The 17,256-nt window shown below is 41.6% G+C and overlaps 1 protein-coding gene across 6 annotated transcripts in view; it reads left to right on the forward strand.

Moving 5' to 3' along the window:
• The window catches only part of FSTL4 (follistatin like 4), a 1,281,504-nt gene that overhangs the window by 41,557 nt on the left and 1,222,691 nt on the right, over positions 1-17,256 (forward strand). For 3 of the 6 annotated variants that reach the window (XM_068273009.1, XM_068273015.1, XM_068273016.1), the window contains exons 1-2: positions 6,617-7,033; positions 10,012-10,147. In XM_068273009.1, coding sequence (XP_068129110.1) covers positions 10,022-10,147 — 126 coding nt within the window. In that variant the 5' untranslated portion in view covers positions 6,617-7,033; positions 10,012-10,021. Of the gene's footprint in view, positions 1-6,424; positions 6,462-6,616; positions 7,034-10,011; positions 10,148-17,256 lie in introns of those variants that run through there. The other 3 variants (XM_068273011.1, XM_068273010.1, XM_068273014.1) reach the window with 2 other exon arrangements.

Raw genomic sequence — 17,256 nt, forward strand, 5'->3', positions numbered from 1 at the left:
AGTGCTTTTTACCACAGCCTACTTCTAGGGTAATGAAAGTCTATGGGGGAGAACACATTGGCCTCAATTCACTAAGATCATGCTGGAGATAATAAGGCAAGATAAAACTTACCTCCACACAGTAAGGGCTGGAACCCACAAGAGCGTTTTTTTGAGCATTTTGGCAGCGCTGCGATACGCTAGCGTTTTGCCAAAACGCTGGGCTAATGTTAATGGATGGGGCAACTTCCACAGGAGCGTTTGCGTTTCCCAGAAACGCAAACGCAGGACCTGCAGCACTTTGGGAGCTTTAGCGCTTCAATGTAAAGTATTGAAACGCTAGCAGAAACGCTCAGCAAAACCTAAACTGAGCGGTTTTGCTAGCGTTTTGCGGTTCAGCACACTGTAACAAAATTAAAAATAATTCACAGGACCAATCAGGATAAAAACGCAAAACGGAAAACGCTACACAACCGCTGAGGAAAAAAATACACTGTTGCAAAACGCGACCGAAAACTCGCATGAATCCGCTTGCAAACCGCTCAGGCAAAACGCTAGCAGTTGCGTTTTGCGTTTGCGGATTTCAGTGGGCTCCAGGCCTAAGAGAGTTATCTCATCTCTTCATTTCTTACGTTACCTCCTCTGTAGTTAAGTTACCTCCTCTGTAGTTATTTTCACACGCAGTTAACGAACAGCCTGTCTTTAACTCTGGAGTTATTTTAAGGATTAAAGAGTTAACTTAAAGACAGAAGAGTTAACTTTAGGTTTGCCTGAGGTAAAATATTTCCTGAATACTACATGCCTTATCACCATGGTAACAACTCTAGAAGAGTTAATAAAGACAGGAGATAAGCTTAGTGAATTGAGGCCATTGCAAGCGCTGCGCTGCCCCAATAGTACCCTAACGTGAATGCATACCTACGTTACCGTGCAGTGACCTGCGTAAAGTGCAGCGGACTGGAAGTCATGTAAGTCTATGGCAACAACAGGTAGTCTATTTGCCAACAGGTAGTGTGCGTCACTTCCTGTTTGGCCGGCGTTAGTACTAGGGATGGTCAGAATGCCAATTTCCGATTCCGCGGTAATTCCGCATTCCGTCATGTACCAATTACCGATTCCGCTTTCCGCTACCAATTTCCGCATTCCAATGCGCAATTTCCGCCGGAAATCGCGGAAATTCCGCCCGACTTTAACATCGATTTTCTCAAAAACTCTAAGGTCTTTTGAAATTTTTTTTGCATCTTGTTCAGAAGATTCTGTTTAATAAACCCTGAAAATTTGGTGTTTCTAGGACTTACGGGGGCTTTGCTATTAACCGCTAAAGTCGGCGGATTTTTACTGTAATGTAGAATGCAGAAAATAGGCAAATCCAGATTTTCTGCATTTTACATTACAGTAAAAATCCGCCGACTTTAGCGGTTAATAGCAAAGCCCCCTTAAGTCCTAGAAACAGGGTTTATTAATCTGAATATTGTGAACAATGTGCAAAAAAAAGTTTTCAAAAAGACCTTATAGTTTTTGAGAAAATCAATGTTAAAGTCGGGTGGAATTTCCGCGATTTCCGGCGGAAATCCGCCTACGGCACTTGCATTACCGGTTTCCGCATTCCGATGCGGAAATGCAATTTCCGATCGGAATTTCGGAAATTGCATTTCCGCGGAATCCGAATGAGCATCCCTAGTTAGTACACGGTAGTCCCAAAAGCCTGTTCTTGGTGGTGCGGCCCCAGACTGCACTGCACTACCACCACCAATCTGCAGTGTGAAAACAGCCTAAAGGGAAAATTCCTGACAAGACTGTGGATTTTTTAAATCACTGCAAAAGATTTCAACAGCACTATAGATCTGATATTAAAGGGCAACTGAAGTGAGAGAGATGTGGAGGCTGCCATAGTTATGCACTTTTAAAGTGAACCTCCAGACTAAAAATCTACTCAGCAGCACTGAAAATGCTTGGCGTTTCTTTAAGGGCTTGTTTCCACTATCGCGAATCTGCATGCGTCCAACGCATGCAGATTCGCACATGGTATGCAAGTGGGTGGGCCTGTTTCCACTGTAGCGTTGGTGATGTGCGTTTTTTTCAGCGTGAAAAAAACGCACAAAAGAGCCAACGATTTCGCCTGCGTCGGGAATCCATGCGAATCGCCGCTAATGTATTTAATAGTAAAAACGCATGCGGTTTTTACATGCGGTTTTACCCGCGATTTCGCGTGCGATTTCGCACCTTTTCCAATTTTATTTTGCCCTGGCAGTGTCATGGTTAATTTCGCATGGCACCCTGCCATGCGAAATCGCACGCGAAATCGCGGGTAAAAACGCATGTGGAAACGCATCCGCATGCGTTTTTACAAGCGTCGGAATGCGGCCGAAATCGCGTCGCAACAGTGGAAACAAGCCCTAACAGTTTCACAGCGTCAGAGCATCAGAACTTTGTTTTTCTTACCCAAGTCTCATTTTTATCTGCACAGAAGAAAACTGCCCAGGCATTTTTCCCCTGATGCTGTGCAAAGCATGATGGGATTTCTGATGTTGTTCTACTTCTGCTGTTTTGGCACAATTTTTTTTTTTCTTCATTTGGAATTTAAGATTTTAAGCCTAGCGTGTGCAGCTGGGAGGGGTGATCAGGGCACTGGACAGTTGGAACTGCCTCATGCTCCCTGTCACCTCCTTTCAACCAAATCGATAACAGATTTAGGATTGGCACACCTTGCGGTGGATAGTTGGGTGCTCAACCTTGATGTAGAAGCAACATCAGTTCAGTACAAGTGATTCAAGGTCGGTCGGCACACCAATTCAAGTTCCCAAGCACATTTATTGAATGCACAGCATGACAATTGTTTCGGGGCCACAGAGGGTCCCCTTCATCAGATAAGTGCAGACATATGATAAGTCTGCACTTATCTGATGAAGGGGACCCTCTGTGGCCCTGAAACAATTGCCATGCTGTGCATTCAATAAATGTGCTTGGGAACTTGAATTGGTGTGCCGACCGACCTTGAATCGCTCCTTTCAACCAAAAATATGGCTGCCCCCATTAAATCACAAACATTTGCCTGTTCTTTTAAACAGGGAGGGTTAAGCTGAGTACACACGTACGATAACGATCGTTCAAAAACGAACGATAACGACAATCGGAACGATAATCGTGCGTTCAAAAAGTGTGAACGATCGTTTTTGTGAACGATAACGATCGTTATCGTTCAATCGGACCGATCCAACCCGGCGGATTTTTTCGAAAGATAATCGTTCAATCGTTGCAGTGTGTACAAAGATCGTCCGATAACGCATGTTCTTATTGCCTGTCATAACGTCACTTCCGTTTGCGCACGCATTTTTTTATCGTTCGTCGTTCAGTACTTTATACTTATATCGTTCACGTGTGTACACAATCGTTCATTACGAACGATCTTTTCAGTCTAATTTGAATATCGTGTAAACGTCACGAATCGTTCGTAACGAACGATCTTTATCGGACGTGTATACGAACCTTTAGAGATTATATTACCCATCTATTTTAATTAACATAACTAATGTAACTTAATGACAGTCTGTTAGTTAGTTTAGGCTGAAGTTCCCCTTTAAGCAATACCAGTTGCCTGGCTATCCTGCTGATTCTCTCCCTCTAATACTTTTAGCCATAGCCCCTGAACAAGCATGCAGCAGATCAGGTGTTTCTGACATTATTGTCAGATCTTACAAGATTAGTTGCATGCTTGTTTCTAGTGTGATTCAGACACCACTGCAGCCAAACAGATCAGCAGCACAGCCAAACAACTAGTATTGTTTAAAAGGAGATAAATATGGCAGCCTCCATATCACTCTCACTTCAGTTCCCCTTTAAATGATCCGCATGTAAAGAACATAATTTAACATGAATTTGCTGAGAGGAGCAGAGCTGAAATGCTGGCTGTTTTGTTAGAGGAATAGGGAAAGAATTGTATATAGTTGGTGGAAACATGAAAACTGAATTCAGAACAAACAAGAGATTAGCAAACCAACATCTGTGAAGATATGCACATTTCATTAGGCTGCGTAATCTGCACAGCAGATACATTCTCGGTTTTTACATTTTACACACTACACTTTTGTTAAACAGTCTGGCAAGTACTGAAAGGACTCTTGTTGTAATGTGATCATGGTAGATTGAAAAAAAAATAAAAATAAATAAAAATGCTGTATTAACATTGATCACACATTCATTTTGTCAAGTGTTTCCATTCTCAGGTCTAAGTTGACTACTCAGATACTGCAGAGTGTTTTTAATTTATTAATGTGTGAGTTAGCTAGCAAGAAATCATCTCTTGTTTGAAACTGTGATTCACTTGATTCTTGTTATTTTATTTGTGATAATGTAATTATTTTCCTGTTGATTTAAAGAGTCCCCGAGGCGACGTGATATGATGAGATAAACATGCGTATGTACGGTGCAGACCATATAACCAGGCTGTTTTATTTTTGTTTGTTTTGATGCCTGAAAGAGTTAATTTCTAGGCATGCAAGTGACAGCTTCTGTCTTGTTGGTACCTTGTCGGGAATATAGTAGGCCGACATGGATAGTAGGGAAAGATGTAACTCTGGTGGAGTTTTGTCGCCACCTAGAGGATGCGCCCGGCTAACGGATAAGTACCCAGATTTCCCATAGGCATTCATTGGAGTCAGTTTTCTGCATGCAGAATCTGCGTGTAGTGGAAACAGGCCCTTAAAGATTTCCTGGCTGAATACAACTTCTGAGAGCAGGGGGAGATTGAGAAAGGTCAATAGTTCATGTATTTTTATTTAGGGACATATATAAAAAAGTAATTTTAGGAGTAGATGGATAAATACATTTGTTTATCTCATCAGTTTATTTTTACCCCGGGATCACTTTAAGCTGAACAGATACGTCCAAGGTAAATGAAAAACAAAAATGCACTTACCTGAGGCATAAAAATGTTTACAGTTGCGATAGACGTTCGGTATTCCCGAACTAGGCTGGAGGTAAGCTAGTGGTGGTAACATGAGAAGCTGCCTGAGTTGTTACATTTTCTCCTGCAGAGACAGTGTTTTAATAAAAGAGGTATCCCCAGCTTCCCTTTAGATGTGCATTTTTTTTTAAAACTGCCTCTCCTTGCCCTTAATTTGTGCTGAATCTGTCTATTAGTCTTTCTAAACAATCTATTTAATTGCCACAGCTTAGAAGAACTTCAAGAAATGTTACATATGCAGGCTTTCTGATGTGAAATATATCTGAAAACAGGTACCCAAAAGGTTAAAAAACACAGCCTGGGGTATTCTGGAAAGCCTTGTTTGTTCTGCTTTCACAGCTGCTGTCTGGGAGATCTGTCTCCAATAAAGGGGAACTGAAAAGAGAGGTATATGGAGGCTGCCATGTTTATTTCCTTTTAAGCAATACCAGTTGCCTGGCAGCCCTGCTGATCCTCTGCCTCTAATACTATTAGCCATAGCCCCTGAACAAGCATGCAGCAGATCAGGTGTTTCAGACTTTAAAGTCAGATCTGACAAGACTAGCTGCATGCTTGTTTCTGGTGTTATTCAGATACTACAGCAGAGAAATAGAGTACATTTGAAATCGGCGCCGGTAGACTTGGGCGCAGGATACAGCCGATATATAGCTGTTCCTGCTTCTGCACAAGTCCGGGCCATTTAAATTACTATTCCCCCTCCAGGCTGCCATGGATAGTGGGGGAATGAAATAATTTGGCTTCCAGCGATTGCTGGAGGCTGAATAACTGTGTTTTTAAGCAACCTCGGCTCCGTCTGCTGACGGCGCCGACGTTACTCACTGAGCGCTGCAATAGAAGTGATTCCTATTATAGTCTATGGAGGCGCCAACTGCGCCCAAATCTAGCAGCGCTGAAAAACACTGCTCCGGAGAAATAGATCAGCAGGGCTGCCAGACAACTGGTATTGATTAAAAGGAAATAAATATGGCAGCCTCCGTATACCTCTTACTTCAGTTCCCCTTTAACTTTGCTCTTATCCGCACCCTTATCACCACTTCAAAGCAAGCGGTATTCTCCGTCCCAATACCACCTGCTCTAATCTTTATGAATTGACATTTAGTGACATGTGTTGAGATAATCACCGCACAAGGCGGTAATTTACCTCACTGTTCGGGAATTTGAGCTTTTCGTGCGGTAACAGCTTTTATGAATTGACATTTTGTTAAGTGCTTGGTAAAGTCAGCTGTTTTCAGCATTACCACATGCGTGAAATGCTTTATGAATGATAGCCATAGAGGGAAGCCTCTGGATTGTTCAGACTTCTGATATCCTCCACCACCCCACTGATCCAGCGCTGGAACCCTCTGAATATCTTGAACATGTTCTCATGGCCACACTCCTGTCCATGTACAGCCATACTGCATATATGCTTACTGCGCCTGCAAAGGAGTGGATCATGCTGCTGCATGCACAGTATGGCTGCGCTCATTCATGGATGGGAGAGCAGACGCAGAGAATTGGAGGGCTCAAGGAGGTCATGGTAAGCCTTTGAATCATCCACAGGCTTTCCATTAGGCCTCTTTTCCACGAACTGTTGAGCTGTGTGCTCAGCAAGCAGTTGCCAGGCAGCAGTGAGCGGTTGTGAGAGTTTGAGAGGCATTTAACTGCCTAGAAACAGTTTGTGGAAAAGAGGCCTAAGGCCTGGTGCACACCAAAACCCGCTAGCAGATCCGCAAAATGCTAGCAGATCAACGTTTTTAAATTTTTATGAGGCGTTTCGCGGATTGCTGCTTCGGATTTCAGTGTAGCATATTTCATATATTGTTACAGTAAAGCTGTTACTGAACAGCTTCTGTAACAATAACGCCTGGCAAAACCGCTCTGAACTGCCGTTTTTCAGAGCGGTTTGCGGTTTTCCTATACTTTACATTGGAGGCAGAAAGCCTCCACAATCCAAAAAATGCCTCACCCCGGGAGTATGCGTTTCAGCAAAACGCCTCCCGCTCTGGTGTGAACCACCCCATTGAGGTACATTAACCAAGCGTATCCGCAGCCGCAAGCGGCTGTAAAAACGCCAAAAAGCCCGCTCAGTGTGCACCAGCCCTTACTGAGGTAAGTATCTCATTTGTATAATCTGATAACAGCTTTGCTTTAACCACTTCCAGGGTGGACGTGGGTGCTTTAAGACCAGAGCCGTCCCTGCCCTTTTTAGTTCTGTGATTGGTTCACAGTAATCATGGGGTCAGGAGCCAATGAAATTGGTTCCTGACTGATATGCAGAAGTTCTGCTGTCAGGATGACAGGTGAATGGGCGGGTGCAGCAAGGCAAACAGCGGCGGGAGCTGTAGGAGCGAAACACCATAGTCAAGATTGAAATCTATGCCATGGCAGGAATAACTGGACATAAACAGGATTTCAAACATCAAGGTCCAGAAGAGGTTAAAGCAAACCAGAAGCAAAATATACTTATGAGATAATGGCTATCATTCATAAAGCAATCCCGCATGCGGAAATGCTGAAAACAGCTGAATTTACCAAGCACTTAGCAAAGTGTATATTCATAAAAGCTGTTTCCGTATGAAAAGCTACAATTATCGAGCAGTGCGATAAATTACCGCCTTGTGCTGTGATTATGTTAACACATCATTACATGTCAATTCATAAAGATTAGAGCAAGCGGTGTCAGCACGGATAATACTGCTTCCTTGGCAGAGCTGATAAGCATGCGGAGAACAGCTAAGCTAATGAGACAGACCTCCCAGGCAGCAGCAGCGAGAGCAGAGCAAAAAAAGGCATTCCGGAATACTGCAGGCTGTGTTTTTTTTTTATCCCCTTGGGTACCTGTTTTCAGATTTATTTCACATCACAAAGTCTGCATGTCTGCATTTGAAGTTCTTCTAAGCTGTGGCAATTAAATAGATTGTTTAGAAAGACTAAAGGTGCATACACACATCAGACCATAGTCTTTTGAAAATGAAAGATCACAGACCAATCTTACCACCCTTCATGTAGTATGAGAGCCATACTCTACACAGTCTATTCTATGGAGCTGAACTCCCCATCAGAAAAAAATCTTTGCAAGATGCTGCACACAAAGATGCTGTACAGACACAAAAGATCAGTATCTGCAAAATATCTGTTCCTGCAAAAGATCCATTCCTGCAAAATGCATTCATAGTCTATGAGATCTGCAGATCATCATACACACCTTGTTTAACAGACATTCATCTGCAGATCAGACAATCATCTGCAGATCTGAAAATCCATCCTGGTGGATCTGATCTGAAGATGAATGTCAGTTAAACAAGGTGTGTATGATGATCTGCAGATCTCATAGACTATAAATGCATTTTGCAGGAACGGATCTTTTGCAGGAACAGATCTTTTGCAGATACTGATCTGTTGCATGTCTACAGCATCTGTGTGTCCAGCATCCTGCAAAGATTTCTTTCTGATGTGGAGTTCAGCTCCATAGAATAGACTGTGTAGGTATGGCTCTCATACTACATGGAAGGGGGTAACATTGGTCTGTGATCTTTCATTTTCAAAAGACTATGGTCTGATGTGTGTATGAGCCTTAATAGACAGATTCAGGGCAAACATAGGCAGTTTTAAAAAAAAAAATGCACATGTAAAGGGATGCTGGGGCTGCCTCTTCTATAGTAACGCTGTCTCTGGAGGAGAAAATGTATCAACTCGGCAGCTTCTAGTGATTCCCCAAGCCTACCGCCTGCCTAGAGCCAGCCTAGTTCGGGAAAATACCACAGTGCTATAGCAACTGTAAACATTTTTATGAATGAGCACACAGAAGTCTAAAATACTGAATGCGGTATTTTCCCACACTGATTTTTTTTACCGCACTGCTTTTATAAATGATAGCCAATGTATTGTATGTGTAGTACAGATAACAAATAGAAAAAAGTTTCATGTTATTTTCCAGTACAGGAAGAGTAAAACACTTGAGTTGTTGTCTGTGCAAGAGCTTCTCTGAGCTCTTCAACCCACTTGGTGGAACTCCAGCCCTGTATTCTAAATAGCTTAAACAGCCAATAAACAGTGAGAGACAGCTCGATGTAAGGTTTTAATGCAGAAAAGTTTAAAGGGTCATTAGCTCTGCTCTGTTTTACAGCTCAAAATACAGAGGGCTCTATTCATAAAAAAGTTGTGGCGAAAAAACTCCTGGAGGGAAAATACCGCAGCGGTATTTTAGACTTCTGGGTGGTAATTCATAAAAATCTTGCCAGCTGCGATGCAAGTGCGGAGATCTCCCGCTGAAAGCTGTCGGTAAGCTGTCGGAAGACATGTGGAAACACTTCAGCCGGCAGAGTCCCTCCGTGCACTGCTCTCTCTGGGAGGTCTGTCCCATTCACTTGTATGTAATCCGCAAAATCAGAGGAAGCGGTATTTCCCGTCCACATACCGCTTCCTCTAATTTTTATGAATGGCCATTTTGTTACTTTTTTCTAGATAAATCTAGAAAAACACTGAAGGCGGAAATTTCTCGCTCTGCTGGGGGATTGTAGATTTTCATGCGGGAACAGCTTTTATGAATGCCCACTTTGCTAAATGGACGGGAAAATCCGCTGTTTTGAGCGGAAAACTTGCGGTAATCTTTTATGAATAGAGCCCATAGTGTGGATTCTAAGCTCCAAATATGACGGAATGATGCAATGTTATAAAGAAAGCCATATAACTAAAATAAAAAATGAGACTCTTTTCTTTGCTACTAATGATCTATTAGTTTTCCGTACTACACATACAATTCATTATCTCATACGTTTATTTTCGCGTCAGTGTCACTTTAAGTTGTGTGATATACAGTAACTCCTCCGTTCTGCTAAGTTTCCACAGTTAAAAATAATATTGTGAATCTAGTTTAGGCTTTGTTGTACGGGGTCTAGCTGCAATGTTCAAGCATTGTGTGAATTTAAGCAGCCTCAGAGTGAAAAGAGAGTATCAAAATGCATAAATAGCTGCAGGTTATTACAGATAACCTGAAACAACAGACGGATTGAGCTTACAGTGCGTGATCTATGCAGCACGCTTTTTAAAATGATGAGGTCTTACGATTTTATATTTGTTCTCCGCAGACTGCCTGTAATGAAGCCAAGAAGCTTGTGGCTGTTTTTGCCGCTGCTCTGGGTCTCTCTGTCGGCCACATGGGGATGGATGGATTCAGATGGGAGCAGAAGGTTAAACTCCGCTACGGGGAGGTTGCAACTGGAGGTAAATGATCTATTGAAATGCAGTTCACCCCGGGCATTCATGATGTGAAACCAAGCTAAAGCCCAAACGGTTATTTTCTGTTCATAAAATTGTCAATTTGCTTGACTTTTACTAGTGAGAAAAATACTTGATTAATTTATGGTTGTAACAAATTTTGCCAGCAAATGAATTTACCTTAATGCCGGTTTACACTTTGGAGTTGCAGTGTGATGATGCTTCTGTCTTATTTGGTGCGTTAATTGTACTCTGTGTTGTGCATATGTTTATTTTGGTATAGTGTGGTGGGGGGTTTACTTTTATGGTCAGAAAGTTTGTGTTTATACTGCTTTTTTATTGTCTCTGAGCCTGCATTCTAAGTGGCATTGCAAAGCTGGGTTATAAACTGTTATAACGCAGTTTACCGCACTGCAATGCTAATCCTATGCATCGTTCAAAGTGCGGCGTTAGCGTTGCATTGTAACATTTAGCGTATGCCTGTGTGCTTTCCTGTACCTAACGCTGTGTTAATGTGCGTTACCACCTTTTTTTGCGTTGCGTTGTAATGCTGCGTTGTGACTTTAACGTCGCATTACAACGCAATGTCCCACACTGAATGTAGCCTAAATTTTGATCTCCCACCACTCCCTTCCATAAAAACATGTTCATTAAGCTGCCACTGCCAGTAGATGAAGATTTTAAAAAAATTTCTGAATTTATCTCTTATTTGATATACTTAAAGATGAACTCCACCCATTTGGCAGCATGAGTGGGGATAAGTACAGGTGTATGTGTAGCATGCAGACTGTCATTGCTGGACCTACTTGTCTGAAGAGGCAATTTCTCAACCTTAGCATATGCTATGCCTCCATTTATTGCATCCTTTGGACAATTTAGTCAGGTATACATTTTTATACACATCCCTAGGTAGGCATTTAACCACTTTACGACCGATCCACGCCAATTGGCGTGGATGCGGCGGCAGCCCCAGGACCACCTAACGCCCATTGGCATAAGGTCCTTAGGATGGAGTTTGCAGGGGATCGCAAAACGCTCACAAAATCACTTAGTGCAGCAATTGTGTTGCATTTTTAAGAATAAATGCATTGTATTTATTTTCCGGGTCAAAGAGTTCACTTCCTGACTTACGCAGTGGAGCGCCGAGAGAGGGAAAAATATTCACCAAAACGCTCGCGTTTGCATTTTCGTTTTTAGGTGTGACTGGGGCCTGAGTCTTGGACAGGATGAAAGAAAAATAAAAACCTGGAAAACATTCAAACCACAATCTTCTCTATCCAGGACTAAATGTATTATTTTAACCGAAGATGACCTTTAAAGTGTGCCTGCCAGTTTAGTTACTCTTCCAAAATAAGTATTCATTAAATGATAACTGTACTTATGAAGTAACTCATGTATGCTTTATGACTACCCATAAAATTGAGAGTTGAATTTAAGATTGGCTTATTGACTCTCTAATCCTTGCACAATCTGGGCCCTGGATACCTAAAGAATTAGTTACAACTGCATCATACCTTCCCACATCTTAAATCCCAAATAACTTGGATATCCTCAGAGTCCATCTCAAAACCAGGGATGAGCAGAAACTACGCCAGTGCGAATTTACGCATCATAGTTCGTATCTACGCATCGTAGTTTGTAGGTGAAGTTTCAAAACTACGCTTACGAATTGATGTGTAGCGAAGTACCGCTACTCGTAGCTTATGCCCACTATGCGTAAGGGGAATGGAAAGGGGAATGTACACATTCCCGGTATAAGCAATTAAAGAGGAATTCATGCGTACAATTTTCTGCATACGGGCATAAGCATCAGCATACACTACGCTTTGCACTACATGTAATTTCGTATTTTAACGCGTAGTCTACGAAATGCATACGAAGCAAATATTTGATTTCGAAGCCGTAGTTTGGCGAAGCGTAATTGCATAAAACTACGTGTAGTTCCAGCGTAGCGAAGTTGGCTGACTACGACCATCCCTGCTCAAGGCCTTTGGAGACAGAGCCTTATGTCATGCTGCCCCTACACTTTGGAACTCGCTGCCAAACCTAATCAGGGCATCTCCATCCCTGGAGTCAATTAAGACCAAACTGAAAAGCCACCTGTTTAGTATGGCATTTACGCACACCTGGCTATGCCCTCAGTAACACAGTACAGCCTGCAACTTAGTATTGGTCTGAGACATATCTATGAACTTTGAGTCCTATGGGAGAAAAAAACGCTTTACAAATGTTAACAGTGTATTGTTTTATTATGCTTACACCAGTATATCCCAGGTAGGGACTCAAGTTCACTGTTACTTTAAATGTATTGTTATTATGCACCCATAAAACCCACTTAATGTAATGCACAGATGTAGTACAGCATCTAGTGAAATAAGTAAAATGCACCACACTGTCAGATAACTCTTTTCTTTAGCTTGAATTTTCTTTCTTTACTAAGCTTGGGCATAAATACTCATGGATGTCAAGGTTCACTTGAACTGCTGAGCCATAGCTTTTTCTTGTGGCAATCACCTACAGCTAGCCAGGGACCTCTTGCCCTGAAAGCCAGTTCAGACAATAATTTCATATAAGCATTATGCTGGAAGCCTAATATCTCCCCATAAACGATCTCTGTTGTTAGAAAAAAAAAAACATTTTCAACCAGCTTTTTCAGAAAGTAATAGTAAAAAGTACATAGCAATATGGTCTCTGTTTCTGTATATTCCTTGTTGGAGAAGGATACTCATTCGGATTCTGTGGATGCATTTTTGATCGGAAAATGGAGATTGGAGATCGGAAATGTTCGTAAATCCAGTTTACAGCAAATCGGTAATTTTAGCTGAATCACAGAACTCAAAAGCATTGGACCAATCAGAGAGTGCAGAATTTTCCTTAAAAAATCAGATCACCGCGGTCATTTTAGACCAATCACCGGACTCATTTACCATTTTTCCGATTACCGTTTTTCTGATTTTTCTTTCTTCATACTTTGCATTCTCTGATGCAAAAATGACCAATAAATTCTCCTCGATAATCCAAAAAATTGAAAATCGTAAATACGGAGAAACAGAAATTGGCATTGGTGGAAATCGGACCATCCCTTCTTTTGGCCTCCTATGTTTGAGAAATGTGGTATTATTTTAGTGATTGTAACCACAAGGATACATAATCATGTCAGGCAGATAAGTTATTCAGAGCAGGCCGGGCTGAGACAGAGGTGAGAGAGGCTCCAGCCTCAGGGCGCAGTGTCGGAGGGGGCGCACAAGCTATCATTCTCCTATTGTGTTTGAAGCAGAGAGAAATAAGAAAAGGGGATATATAGCAGTGACTGCAAGCCAGATAACTAGAGATTAAGGTGTTTGGGGCCCTGGGGCACCTTTTAGTCTTTGTAATCAGTGTGTGATGGCTATGGTGGGAAGCGTGGAGGGGCGCACTTTGGTGTCTCAGTCTTGGGTGCTGGAGGACCTTGCCCCGGCTCTGGTTCGGAGAGTCTTACATTGGAAGGATATTGCAATAAACTTTATAGTTTTAGCCAGTAGTGCATGATTGACAGCTGCATAGATTTTTTTTTTTTTTGCTGCATCCAATGATACAAAACTAGTAAAGGCACCATTGTGACCAATGTTGGATCAGATTTCTGCTGCCATTGAATTGATATGGAGTGCCATTCAGTGAACATCCAGGTAAATGATCAATACAATACTGTTTGTATCCTTGATCAAGCATACTTCTAGGCCTGTCTCTCTGATGATAACACAAATGGGTTATACTGTAGTACAAGAAAGTTTTATAATTAGCTCATCCTCATACACGATCAAGTGAAATGGCAGCATATAAACCCGGTAGTCATGGGTGTATTTACTTGCCTGGTGCTTTGTAGGTTTAATTCAGGCACTAGGTTAGACGCAATGTTACATTCGAAAATATATACTTACCTGAAAAAATAATCTCATCTAGTAGGCTCCATTCCTCTTTTTAACCGCTTCCGGACCAGTCTAATTGAAATCTACGCCCTGTTTGGGACATGTTATGTTAACCCTGCCAGGATGTGGATTTAAATTAGCCAAATCATGCCACCCTTCTGCCACTGTAGCCCATTCACCCTGGTATCGGTAAGACAGCAGAGCTCCGTGAGCTGGTCAGGAGCTGATTTCATTGGCTCCTGACCCTGTGATCACTGTGAGCCAATCTCATTGGCTCACGTTGATCACAGGGTCAGGAGCCAATAAAAACAGCTCCTGACTATCTCACAGAGTTCTGCTGTTATAGCAACAGCAGAGCAAGTGAGCTTCAGCAACAAGAGAGCAGCGTGTTCCATGTGGTGTAAATGTCGGTAGGCCCCGCTTTTTGTACCAGTAGTCTCCTTAAAGTGAACCTCCGGACTAAAAATCTACTCAGCAGAACTCAAAAGGCTTGGTGTTTCTTTAACAGTTGCACAGCATCAGAACTTTGTTTTTCTTACCAAAGCATCATTTTTAGCTGCATTTTTAGCTAAGCTCCACCCATCAAAGAAAAAAAAGCCCAGGCTTTTTTCCCCTGATGCTGTGCAGAGCATGATGGGATTTTCTATGTTGTTGTTCACGTTGCCTAGCAACTGGGAGGGGTGATCAGGACACAGGACAGTTGGAACTGTGTGTCAGGCTCCCTGTCACCTCCTTTCAACCAAAAAGATGGCTGCCATCATGAAATCAAACAATTGCCTGTTCTTTTAAAACAGGGTGGGTAAGAGATTATATTACCTATCTATTTTAATTAACATAACTAATGTAACTTAATGACAGTATATTTGTTTAGGCTGGAGTTCCTCTTTAAGGGGACAGAGACTGCTTGTACTGAAGTGATTAATGTGTACTACCATGATGGAAGTGCTTAGTCCATGATCAAAGCTCTTCCCTGTGCTGTTCTCCTTTGACTGAGTAGTGCACACTTTGGCCTACCTCTTCCCCCTCCTCATTATGTGATGTGTCCTTTTAAAGCGTTATTATACTCAGGGATGAGCTCCAGATGAATTCCAAATGGGTTTAATTCGGAATTCATCCAGATTATTAATGCACCTGAGCAGGCGGGAGAGCGGGGGTTAACTTACCCAGCGGCTGTCTTCTTTAATGCATTCAGCAAAAGAAGAAAAAAGATCTCACAATGCATCAACTGTATACAATCAGAATATATAGCTTTTATTGTGGTTCACAACAAAATAAAAACACACAAATCACTGTAAGGAAAAGGATGGGGAAAGACAATTAAAATATGTCCCCTAAAAAGTAAGGGGTGGGGGCAGGGTATACAGGGCTACCCATGATTATACATACTACTGGCAAATTTTGACTTAGTTACTTTTATTCAACCAGCAAGTAATTTTTTGATGGAAAATTATATAGATCTTTCTCAAAAGATAACAAGAGGAGTTATTGGGGAAAAAAAAAACATTTGTCAGCTTTTATTTACATTTGAGCAAAACGTGTTCAGTCCAAAATTATTCATACCCTTCTCAATAATCAATAGAAAAGGCTGTATTGGCTAATACAACAATAAAACATTACCCTGATCTTTAGCTCCCTCCTCAGATTCTCAATTGGATTCAAGTCAGGACTCTGGCTGGGCCACTACAAAACATTAATGTTGTTGGCTGCTAACCATTTCCTCACCAATTTTGCTGTGTGTTTTAGGTCACTGTCATGCTGAAATGTCCACTGGTGGCCAAGGCCAAGTTTCTCTGCAGACTGCCTGATGTTGTGGTTGAGAATCTTCATGTATTGTGCTTTTTTCATGGTGCCGTTTACTGTGATTAGGTTCCCTGGTCCATTGGCTGAAAAAACAACCCCAAAGCATTAGGTTCCCACCAACATGTTTGACAGTGGGGATGGTGTTCTTTGGGTTGAAGGCTTCTCCTTTTTTTTTTTTTTTTTTTTTTTTTTTACGACAAATGAAGGCAACATCGTTGTGGCCAAAAAATTAAATTTTTGTTTCACAGAAGACCAGAATTCTTCTTCTTTTTTCAGATGAGCATTTGCAAAGGCCAAGCGAGCTTTTGTGCGCCTGGGTTAATGGGGTGCCATGGGGTAAGTTAACCCCTGCTTACCCACCCACTCAGGTGCATTACTTATCTGGATGAATTCCAAATGAAAGCCATTCGGAATTCTTCTGGAGCTCATCAATGATTATACTTAACTTTCATCTACGGCCTAAAAGCATTAAACACAGCATAAAATGAACAGCCAACACCATCTAACTATTTTTCAAGATACTGGAAAGGTTAAAATTTAAGCTTTTCACCTCATTTAGCTGCTAATTGATAAGCTTGTCTTTGCTGACCAGCAAGGTTAAATGGTGTAAAGATGGTACAGAAGTCCCTGTTGTATCCAGGGGATGCAGATAACTTTCTCTCCTTTATTTGCACACTAATTACTTAATATGTAGTCAATCTGATAATTTGTCCTGTGTTCAGTGAGGTATAAATATATATATATATATATATATATATATATATATATATATATATATATATATATATATATATATATATATATATATATATATATATATATTCACTAACTGTCCCTCGGAGGAGCTCGCAATGTAGTACCTACCATAGTCATATGTCTATATTGTGTAGTGTATGTATTTGTAGTCTAGGATCAATTTTAGGGGGGAAGCCAATTAACTTCTCTGTATGTTTTTGGGATGTCGGAGGAAACCCACACAGGCACGGGGAGAACATACAAACTCCTTGCAGATGTTGACCTGGCTGGTATTTGAACCGGGGACCCAGCGATGTAAGGCGAGAGCGCTAACCACTACACCACTGTGCTGCCCGTAGAATATCCTATCAGGCTCAGCTGTTCTTCAGTATGATGTGCACTGAATCATACTGCAAGCACGCCACTAGATATGGGGCACAACAGGAATGGAGGGTAGGGGGTCTGCAGTTTATGGACAGCAGGCCTGCTCAGATGTTAATTTGTGGAGGAGGAGTACAGCTAGGTACATTTCAAAAGTATTTAACACTTTTTGCTTCTGTTGGTTTATATATATAAAGTGCACATTGCATTATCTTGTTGGTAGGAATGAATAACCTATATTTTTTCATCAAAAGCAGCAGCCTAGCTACACTGATTTCTATAGCAAGTTAATAT

This window comes from Hyperolius riggenbachi, chromosome 3 (assembly GCF_040937935.1).
Source record: "Hyperolius riggenbachi isolate aHypRig1 chromosome 3, aHypRig1.pri, whole genome shotgun sequence".
In the NCBI taxonomy this organism is placed as follows: domain Eukaryota; kingdom Metazoa; phylum Chordata; class Amphibia; order Anura; family Hyperoliidae; genus Hyperolius; species Hyperolius riggenbachi.